This window comes from Benincasa hispida, chromosome 4, assembly GCF_027475165.1.
Source record: "Benincasa hispida cultivar pf3 chromosome 4, pf3_genome.v1.1, whole genome shotgun sequence".
Lineage (NCBI taxonomy): Eukaryota > Viridiplantae > Streptophyta > Magnoliopsida > Cucurbitales > Cucurbitaceae > Benincasa > Benincasa hispida.
The window spans coordinates 22,322,375-22,333,869 of record NC_143481.1 but is presented as its reverse complement, the minus strand read 5'-3'; the positions used below and the strand labels follow the sequence as shown (position 1 = coordinate 22,333,869).

The 11,495-nt window shown below is 36.8% G+C and overlaps 1 protein-coding gene across 1 annotated transcript; it reads right to left on the bottom strand.

The window, feature by feature from the left end:
* Positions 1-6,696: 6,696 nt before the first annotated feature.
* On the bottom strand, positions 6,697-7,440 carry LOC120076129 (uncharacterized). The gene is made up of 2 exons (XM_039029905.1): positions 6,979-7,440; positions 6,697-6,843 (listed from the first exon to the last, which is right to left on the bottom strand). Exons 1-2 carry the CDS (start codon positions 7,438-7,440, stop codon positions 6,697-6,699), a joined length of 609 nt encoding a protein of 202 aa, XP_038885833.1.
* Between the last annotated feature and the right edge of the window lie 4,055 nt (positions 7,441-11,495).

The following is an 11,495-nucleotide window of genomic DNA, read 5'->3' as shown; positions in this document are numbered from 1 at the left end:
TCTCATACATCATACCGATTATATCATATATAATCAAAATACCTCTAGTCAATTTGAACATTTCAAATCAACACCAAGAACTGATCCTCAACTGAAACCATTGAGCTACCAAGGGGACCTTATGGACCTGTAGCTCGAAGCTCCAACAGTACGTGAATAACTGACTAAACTCTTTAGTCACGGGATCCACCATCCGTTAACTGCCAGACACTCCACTAAAGACCGACAACTGAACTCTTCTTACCATAGATATATTATGTGTCCATCTTAACCAATCAGCAGTGCAACAACCCTTCACAGATCGCTCGTAAGTACAGCTAGGCCAATAACCGTTATGCCCCTGTAGTTACTTTTGTCTCTTCAAGTACCACTGATCCCTCTAATGAACATAAGTCATAATCCTACTATGATTGAGTCTTCTTTTCCAAATAGAAGCTGTGGCCACTAAGTTCAAGCCCCAGAATCAGCCCTTAAGGGAGCAATCTCTCTACTTATCCCTACTTCGGGAAAGGAGTGAATTCCATCTTGTGGATTGAGTTCCCAGCTCTCAGATCAGACAAGTCCCTAAAAAGGTAGGCATGTTGAGTTGACAATCTGGCCACTCTCACCCATACTAATCAAAGGGCCGCCCTTAAAGGCAGAAGTTTCCAAAACACTTAGGACTGAGGTCGTGTCACCTATGGTCGTTTAGGTGAGATGTAAATCTCTAGTATCAACGGCATTTTATACAGAATCTAATCATCTCGTGGTCCAAGTCTTATAATAACTTTTTGTATAGGACTCCCCAACTCGCACGTCTCTACATAAATGGTTAGGATCTACCATCTGTAGTATTTTACAACACTTACAAACCTCTACAAAGCGGAAGTTCCAATGGTCAGGGCAACTTGACCCAAGCAGTTGAGAACCATCTCCTGCATGGAAGACTCCTTGCGGTGACAACACTCCTATTTTTCCAGGGACGTCTTCTACTCTATCTTTACTTTGTTTTCTTAGTTTAGGTTATTTTTTTAGTTTTATTGTTATTTTGGATATATGGCTGCTTCCTTGATTGTGGTACGTTTGCTCTTGCAGGTGCAACAATAAGTCTCCTCGGTGCGCAGTTCAATAGAAGAATTCCTTTCATCCTTCAATGCATGGCTTCAATCGCATGAATTCCAACGCATGATCGCATGTGTTGTTCTTCCTAAGGTCTTTCCTGTTATCTTGTATGCCTTATCCTTTTGAAATTCTCTTTTTCCCGATTGCGTTGCTTTGTGATGTTTCTATGATGGTACATATAGTTCACCGCATCTCCAATCTAATCATCGCAAGGCGCTCTTTACTTTTATTAGCCTCTTCAAATTTTGAAAGTCAGTTTTATTTTATGCAAACCTTCGCTCAAACATTTATTATCGCATTCTTGTAATTTTGCTTTTAGCTTTGCGGTGAGAACGCTACGTACCTCTAAGTTTGGGGGTGCAGCGGTCTCGGAGAATTGCATTCATTGTATTGCGATCATTTGAAAAAAAAAATGAAGTGAGTTTTTTAGAATAATAACTCGTCAACGCAATGGGGAAACCTATGTTGATAAGAGTTAAGCTGTGAAAGGCACTTGCTTAAAGTTGGATTTCCGCATAACACACGTGGGGGCAAGCTAAAACGAAGGCAAGTCGCCAGGATCAGCGCATAAGCGCAACTCCTTTGTTCGACGCAAGCCAAATCAAACAAGACAAGAGTTGAGTTGAATATGGAACGCAACCGAAGTTGGATGCCCACATGACACACGTAGGGGTAAGCCAAAACGAAGGGCGTAACCAGGTTCAATGCCGCATTTGAATAAGTCATCACAAAATTTTGAAGTATTTTGAACGAGCGCATTCTCAAAAGCTAAACACAAAGTTGTGGTGAATGAATAAAAAAATTTTGAGCAAAGGCTTTCTGGATTTAAACTTAGAAAAGATATTTTTGAAGAAGCAGCCAAAGTGTAGGAAAGCTTCGCGGCGATGGTCAGAGGTATGAAGAAATTATATTCTGAAAAGATAGTCATCGCAAAGGAAAGCATGAAGGTAAGTTAGAATTTCTTGAGTATAATGCATGCTTGAGAACAAGCATGATTTTAAGTTTGGGGGTGTGATGACATGCAGAAATGCATGTCATCTTAGGCCTTTTACTTAGAATTATGAAGGTTGTTAAGTAGAATTTGCGGCAATTGTGCTAGGAATTCATGAGAAAATGAGTTTGTGTCTATCAGCATGATGAATCTCGCCTAACCCGTTATCATCCATTTAATGTTCTATTTTTGTAGCTAATACAGGAAGTGGATGCAAATGCGAAAACCGGACCACCGCATAGACGACCCATGCGGAGAAACTCTCCATCACCAAGTCGAACGCGTCGATCAATGCATGGATGTTGCGGTAATCAGCCGTATGCATCCATCGTATGGGAGTTGCGCTCGTCAAACGATTGCGGTCATCATGTAGAGTTGCGGTATTAAGCGAATGCGGTTATTAAATGATTGCGGCTACGCGATAACGCATACTAATGGGATCAACGCAAGGTTGGTGGAATGAACAAATCAACACATCTACCTTGAGAAAATTAAAAGTTGATGTTGACATTTCACCTACCACGCCGTTAACGGAAAAGGTTCAAAAAAGGACTAATGTGTCGAATGTCAGAATCAGAACAGTCCATTAATATTGTCGGCGATCCAAGCTCTATAAATAGAAGCCAATGAGCATAAATTCAAGTTATCCAAGGTTTTCGCCTGAGGTTCGCCTAGGGTAGATCCTTGTGATCCAGACAAAATGCATGAGAAGATGCTTGAGAGTTCTTCACCTCCTTCATCCATTCCGAGTGACGACCAAAGCCTTCAACCAGAGCTAAATCTCGAGAGAGTCAGCTCCACTGCCCATCCACGGCACCACCAGCAGCCTTAAAGCACATCCGCTGGAAGCAAAGACTTGCTTCCAACCGGTCATTTCATTTTCCTTTCTTTTCTTATATTGTATTGTATGACATTTTGTGATTGAGGAATTAATACAATTTTTTTTCAATGCATGTCTCTGTTTCCTTCGACTCCATCTCCATCTTTTTTGCTTAGCACCTTTACTTTCATTGCAACACTTAGTGAGATTGCTTGGGTATTGCATACTTAGTCATATGGAGTAGGGATATGAAGCATGTAGCAACCTACCGAGAGGTGTGCATAGCATGAGTGTATGAGTAACCTTATTTTCTTAGTGTGAAGCTGCGGCAACGCCTGTCTATGTGCTAACGCATTGCTTGTCTATGAGTAAAGTCAGCAACCAACTACCCGAGAGGGTAAGTGGTTGGTCGCATTAAGCAATATATGCATTGTTCACTAAAGATAGGAATAATCTTACGTCAACCAAGTTCATGCGATTGTCTTGTTTTATGTTGTGCCCAACAGCCCTTTAGAGCTACTCAAGAGAGAGTCTAAAGAAAGAACCTAATGACTCGAGAGAGCTAGGTTAGAATCTAGACTCGAGATAGCGAGATTAGATCGGCATAAGCAAGAGATAGGGACTTAGAGATAAGCTCTATTTGTCAACCTGCATCCCATGCATCCTAGAGATGGGAATGATATTATATGGTCGCCTTATTTGTGTGTGTGTCATTTTTCCATTGCATAAATAAGAATAGAGGCTTATGTGTAGGTTCTATAGACTTATCGCATATATCGCATGCGTTCTAGCATTAGAAGCCGTAGCATTCGCACCGAGAGGTGGTTTACTATTGTATGTGTGTTGCATGATCGTATGGCTTGCGTTGACTAAGGTTGCCCTTGCGGTCACTCTTAAGGGTTGTACCGAAAACATCTCCGCATTTTATCTATCTTTCCCATCCATTTGTTTCATGTCAAGAGTTGTCGTGTCTCTACCTCTCATGCATATTCTCAATGCGTTGTCTGTTAGTTAGGAGTAGGGGTAAGATTAACTTAGCAACCCCTCCATCATTCTTTTATTTAACCGCCGCATGCACATCACCACATTCATTTTGCTAAAAGTCCCTGAGTTCAACCTCAGATCAACCAAGAAACTTGTGTTCGCATTATACTTGGCGTGAACGCAAGAAAACTTGTGACAGGATGCATGGTCATCGCATACATTCGTTAACGCATTATCATTCCAACGCATGACCATCGATGCATGACTATCAACGCATATCTTAAGAACATGCATCACATATTGCGTCCACGAGATTTTAGTTGTTGAATAAGTTGACTTCTAATTCCTGTCATCAAGTTTTTAGCGTTGTTGTCGAGGATTTGGCAGTTAATTGTTTGTTAAGTTTTGTGTCTCTGCGAGCAAACTTTTTATCTTGGGAGTAATGCAGCTTGTGCGACCAGGTTGCAAACAATATTGAAGTGTAGGCGATGTGCTGAAAGCCAATATTGACCCCAAGGTAGAAGGGCAATCAGTCGCAAAAGAGCTGAAGGTAATTCTAAGCACATGACGGCCGCATGCACCCAACAATTGCCGGAAGTTCCAATGGTCAGGGCAACTTAACCCAAGCAGTTGAGAACCATCTCCTGCATGGAAGACTCCTTGCAGTGACAACACTTCTATTTTTCCAGGGACGTCTTCTACTCTATCTTTACTTTGCTTTCTCAGTTTAGGTTATTTTTATTTTTATTGTTATTTTGGATATATGGTTGCTTCCTTGGTTGTGGTACGTTTGCTCTTGCAGGTGCAACAATAAGTCTCCTCGGTGCGCAGTTCAACGGAAGAATTTCTTTCATCCTTCAACGCATGGCTTCAATCGCGTGAATTCCAACGCATAATCGCATGCGTTGTTCCACCTGTGGTCTTTTCCTGTTATCTTGTATGCCTTATACTTTTGAAATTCTTTTTTTTCCAATTGCGTTGCTTTGCGATGTTTCTATGATGGTATGTATAGTTCATCGCATCTTCTATCTAATCATCACAAGGCGCTCTTTATTTTTATTAGCCTCTTCAAATTTTGAAAGTCTTAAGTTTTATTTTGCGCAAACCTTCGCTCAAAAATTTATTATCACATTCTTGTAATTTTTTTTTTAGCTTTGCGGTGAGAACGCTGCCAAACTCTAAGTTTGGGGGTGGCAGCGGTCTCGGAGAATTGCGTTCATTGCATTGCGATCATTTGAAAAAAAAATTGAAGCGAGTTTTTGAAAATGATAACTCCACTGTCAACGCAATGGGGAAACCCATGTTGATAAAATTATAAATATCATATATTATACATCACAAGCGTTCGTACAAGCTGTTTACAAACTACAAGACACAAGACTTTAGGGCATCAACCCCAATAATAACTTCGATTGTGCTTCCAGTTTCTTAGGGTTTTGTACCAACACATGTGCTAGACAACCCCAAATACGAAAATGACATAAACTAGTTTTGCATCCTTTCCATAATTCATACGGTGTTTCTGAAACAATTTTTGAAGGAACAACGTTTAGAATAAATACTGCAGTTTGCACTGCATACCCCCAAAAAGATTGAGGTAACTGAGCATAACTCATCATTGACCGGACCATGTCTAAAAAAATTCGATTTCTCCTTTCTGCAACACCATTTTGTTGTGGTGTTCCAGATGTTGTGAGCTGGGATTGAATTCCATGATCTACTAGATAGTTCTAGAATTGTAAATCCATATACTCACCACCTCAATCACATCGAAGTGTTTTAATTCTTTTACTTAACAGATTTTCTGTCTCGGTCTTAAATTATTTGAACTTTTTAAGAGTTTCAGACTTATGACTGATTAAGTAAATGTAGCCATATTCCGAGTAATCATCAATATAACTGACAAAATATTGATCGCCTCCTCGTGCTTTTACACTCATCGAACCACACAGGCCTGAATGTATAAGTTCAAGAGGCTCTTTGACACGAAGACCTTTGTCAGAAAAATATCTTTTTGTCATTTTTCCCTCAAAACATGATTCACATAGAGGAAAAGAATTATCTTCTAACTGACTTAGATGACTGTTTTTTACTAATCTCTCAAACCTGTTGAGATTAATGTGGTCAAGTCTAAGATGCCAAAGATAGGCGTTAGGAGAAATTTTTCATTTCTTATTTTGAGTCTCAGCCATTTTAAACATCTCTATATTTAGAATGGTCTTTGCTTCAGTTGGTTTTAATATGTACAAGTTATTTTCGAGTCTTGCAGAACAAATAAGAACACCTCTTGAAAAAACAAATACTTCATTAGATTCAAAAGATATTCTGTACATATTTTTTAGCAGACAGGAAATGGAGATTAAATTTTTTTTCATCTTAGATACATAATACACATTCCTAAGTAAGATAAAAGACTCTCCAAAAAATAGGTTGACATCTCCCCCTGCATGAGCTTAAATGACTTCACTCGTTCCCACCTTGAAAGTCATTTCCTGTTCAAAAAGTTCTCTCCAAGAACTAGTTTTTTGTATAAAAATGCAAACATGATTAGTGGCGCCTGAATCTAATATCCAGGTTAAGTGAGTATTATCCACTAGACATATTTCAACTACTAGTAAATCTGATTACCTTGTTTCACCTTTTCTGCTTTCTTTTCAGCCAAATACTTTGAGCAGTTACGCTTCCAGTGCCCATCCTCTCCGCAATGGAAACACTTTCCTTTGGGAGTTTTGTTTTTGTTTTTGTTTTCGTTTTTGTTTTTGTTTTTGTTTTCGTTTTCGTTTTTCTTAGCAGTTTTTTTCTAATTCCCTTTACCCTTCTTCTTCATTTGTACAGATTTATCTTTTGAAGAACAAGGAGCAGACTTCTTGTTATCAGTGAGTCTTGTTCCAGACATCGACCCCTTAAAAATCTTCTTAGATTTAGAAATAACATTTACTTCTTTTTCCTAAAATTTCATCATAAACTAATATGTTTGTAACTCGTTCAACAACGTGGTCAAATTAAAAGTGATTTTGTTCATAACAACATTTGTTCTGAAAGGCAGAGAACTCTCCAGAAGAGATTCCAATATCAAACTTACTTGACTTATCTCATCTATCATCGCCCCATGAGCCTCAGCAACATTAAAATGGACCATCATATAGAGAACGTGTTCTCTAATGTTGGAACCATCTTTCATGCGAGTACTATACACATACTTAATGGCTTCATGTCGTACAGAGGATGATGGCTGCCCAAACATCTTTTGAAGCGACGCCATTATCTCACGGGTGGTGGGCATTACCTCATGTTTCTTATTAAGTACATCGGATATACTTGCTAAGATGTAGGCCCGAGCTTTTTCATTAGCCCTAACCCACCGATCATAGATGTCCTGAACATTTTGATTCACTGTTGTACTGGGAACCGGAGGACATTCCTCCATCAATACAAACCTCAAACCATCCATAACTAATATCATATTGATGTTGGATTTCCAATTTGAATATCCTTCACCGTTAAACTTATCGGAAGCTATCAGTTGTATAATTGAATTCGACATTGTTGAAAAATTTAAACAAATTCTATTAAACTTTATGCATCTAAATCCAAATTTTAGAGAAATTAATAAAGTACTCAATAAATCTTCATTTATTTCCAACGATACTTTAGTGATTTAGAACAGTTGCTACTGCGGGACAGTCACAATTCCTTCACTAAAGCAAGACAATTCTTGACCAAATACTATATCAGAATAACTCTTTACTCCTATAATTCTTTTGGTTATCGTTTTCAGTCAAGATCTTTACTAACAATTAGTAATCCTTATAAGTGTGACCCGCCAATTTCAGATCTTATAGAACGGTATGAATATCCTCTGAAATGGAAGACAATACCCAAGACGAAACTATAAGACCTATTCTTTTACTGAAGCTTGGGTTGTTCTGAATCCTATGTTACAACCCTCCGAGGGGATCGCCGTGGTTAACGACTAGCTAGTGTCGTCTGCAGGTGCAACATAGGAATCTCACGGTTCAAACTAATGAAGGAGACCATAGAACAATGTTGACACATTTTCTTCACTCACTTATTATGAACTACTTCCTCCATTCACCTTGTTATTGACCCATGCAAATACTTTCCAAATGAAGTAGTCGCGGTAAAAACGACGCGAAGCCAAGCATGGATCTCATGGTGTGAACTCTTGAGGACGTGAGAGCTAATAACTATATATCGAATATATTGTTAATCTCCCACTAAAGTGTTTTAAATGTTTGGGTATCTATTTACTTAGATTAAAAACGTCTAACTTTTAAACAACCTAAGTCTATATCATTTTTATCCAAGTATAACATTTATATTTAGATATAACCCTACGATGTCTAAGTGTTTAAACCAGTTTTAAACCTCATACCGCTCACGCAAGCTCATAAAATCAGTTAACAATGCTCAATCTTTCGGTCATAATCCCCAGGTAGGAGGTGTTACGTAAACCGTCAACTTAAGTACCCCTGGCCTTAGACAGGTTTATGAACCAATTTGAGTTTGTAACAAAATTTTATAAGGTAACAATCTATTTTAACAGTTTAAAACTAGTTGTTAACCTAAGTGAGCATGTTATGTATCTTCGTTATGGATTTTAAAATCTAATTACATTTTATAACAACTTACAAAAGTTAGACATGCTAAACATCCACAACATTCATCAAAGGCATTTAATATAATATTTATATTAAAAGAAACCCTATACATGTATACTTTATATTATAACAATTTATAACATGCTTTCAATACATGTAACATGCTTCCTATGGTGGGATTTTAAATCCACATGACATACTATATGCATATACAAGATTTATTTAATTATAACATACATCACATGCATAAACAATTAAACACATACTTATACAGTTTTTAGTTTTGGAATTTTTTTAAGTAAACAAAAGCCTATACATTACAAAAAAATAGTTGACAGCTCCAAACCGCTTCTTAACTGCTTTAAACAGTTCCAAACCGGACCCAAAAATGCTTGAACCAGATGTGAACCACCTGGACCGGGCCAATCAAAACAATTTTGAAAATGAACTGTGTCAAGTATGAAGAAAACCGGCTAAACTAGACAATCTTCTTAAACCAGTTCAAGAATATCGCTTGGAATGAAATCTGGCTCAAACTTGATCTCTCGTTGCTGGTTGAAATCTCGTTCAAAACTTGATCTCTCCCTGACTCATTGAAATCTCGCTCCTAGCTTGAAATCTCATTCGAACTTGATTCAAAATCTCATTTGAACTTGAAATCTCGCTAGGACTTCTATCAAAATCTCGCTTGAACTTGAAATCTCGCTCAAACTTGATTCAAAATATTGTTTGGACTTGAAATCTTGCTCAAAATTCCAACAGAATCTCGCTTGAGCTAGAAAACTCGCTCAAAATTTGATTCAAAATCTCGCTCGAACTTAGTCCAATCTCGCTAGAAATTCAAACAGTAGCTTAAAAACTGGAAATTTGCAGCTCGACTTTCTTCACTTCTTTCTTCAATTACATTCTAATTTCAACTTCTAATGACTCTATATGAATTACAGACTCTTAAACACACATTAAGGTCCGTCAAACAAGAGCCAATTACAAGAGAAACAACATAATTGAAAAGATTAAATACCAAAACACTGGAAAAACCATATCAGCATACTATTTCATGCAGTTCATGAAAAACACCCACCAAACTCAAATTAACAATAGTTAAGCGCTTAAATCATTCTCTGGTACCAATTGAAGGAATGATATATCATGCAACGAAAGACTACAGAATCAATAAGTAATTAAACTACATTTAATTTGAGTTGTTCATATGATATTCATAAGAGCGTTTGAAACACATATTACCTTTGAAGATTTTCTCCACGAATTCAGCTAAAATCCACAAAGATAGAGATTGAAACTTCAAGAGGACTATCACCATACTCAAGTTGGAACGTGTGGGGGAAACACTTAAATCAAGTTGAATTGATGAAGAACAAATGAGGGGCATGTAGGGTTTTCAGGTTATCACTTCAGAAAGTATAACTCAGAATGCTTAATTGTTCTTCATGCATGGAGCTTCAATATATAGGTAAAATTCATGCAAATGTACAAGGTTGCATGGTGGGCAGCTCTAGCTTGAAGATCATCAAAATGAAATTGGAATTTGATGATATTCCATCAAACATGTTAGTGGGTTTTTCCCAAAAATGGAAAAACCCATTAACCTAAAATGATTTCAAAATTCATTTTATTTAAATTAGTTTAAAATAATTAATTTAAATAAAACTAATTTTAATTTATTTTTAATTAAGCTTTTTAATTAATAAAATATCAATATCACCAATAAATCAATTTTATATTTACATCATAATTTAAATATTAATTGATTTTCCAATTTCGTTTAGTTTCAATTAAATTAAACGTTTATAATTGTATCATATACAATCAATTGAAAATCCCTTTGAATTTGAACATTTCAAATTCATAACCCTAATTTCATATATCAATACTTAATTTATTATTCCAATTTAATGAGCTAGTAGAGGGACCTAATAGACCTACAAATCATGAGCTCAGACGATCTATAATTAATTCGTTAAAACTCTTTAATCGAATTAATTATTATTCGTTAACTATCAAAATACACCACTATGGCTCGATAGTTGCACTCTCTTCACTATAGATATATTTCTATCCATATAAACCATAATCAGTAAATTGATCCTTCACAGGTTATTCATAATTACAACTGAGTCAAAGTTACCGTTTTATCCCTATAAATATATCATGTTCCTTAAGTTCCCACTGACCCTCCAATGAACAATTTGATTCATAATACTACTTGTGAATCACATCCTTCTCTACCATGAGAAGGTAGGGTCCCGATTGTTCAAGTCCTGGAATCAGCACTTAAGAGAACAATCTATCTGCTAACCTTAAAATGGGTAGGAGTGAATTCCACCTTGAAGGGCTATGTCCCTAGCTATCCATCCGATCTTATCCCCAAAATGGAAGGATTATTGAGCAGTGTTGTTGGACTACTCTCACCTATGCAGATCAAAGGATAATCCCGAATAAATAGAAGTTCATAGCTATCTCAGGATTAAGATCGAGTTATCCTAGGTTACATAAGTATGAAATAGTCAGTGTTAATAGTGTACGGTCGTTAGAAAGAAAAAAGTGACTATTTCGTGGTCCAATCTATATACAAACTCATTGCATAGAATGCTCCCACTCACATGTCTCTACATAAATGATCTGTGGATCACATCATTTGTATTATCTATACAAAATGGGTCACATCCAATAGTGTTACCAGGATGAGATACCCAATTTCATCCAAATACTTATAGACCATTTAGGCTATATACTATTAACTTGATCCTTTTTATGTCACCACATAAAGTTAGTATTCATACTATAGTCATGGATATGTTTATTGGATTTCATAATAGAATGCAAAATCAAAAACTTTATTGAATAAGACACTCAATAATATTTTCTTGATAAATAGAATGTTTAACACAAAATTTACGAACTGCAAATTCTAGGACATTTCCAACACAATGCTCGACAAGAAAGGCCACGAGCGTCA

Bases quoted from the DNA above. Each gene is read 5' to 3' on its own strand.
- LOC120076129 (XM_039029905.1), bottom strand. From the start codon at position 7,440: ATGTCGAATTCAATTATACAACTGATAGCTTCCGATAAGTTTAACGGT. The intron at 6,844-6,978 runs GTAAGTTTGATA...ATGAAATTTTAG, and splicing joins TGATAGATGAGATAAGTCAA to GAAAAAGAAGTAAATGTTAT.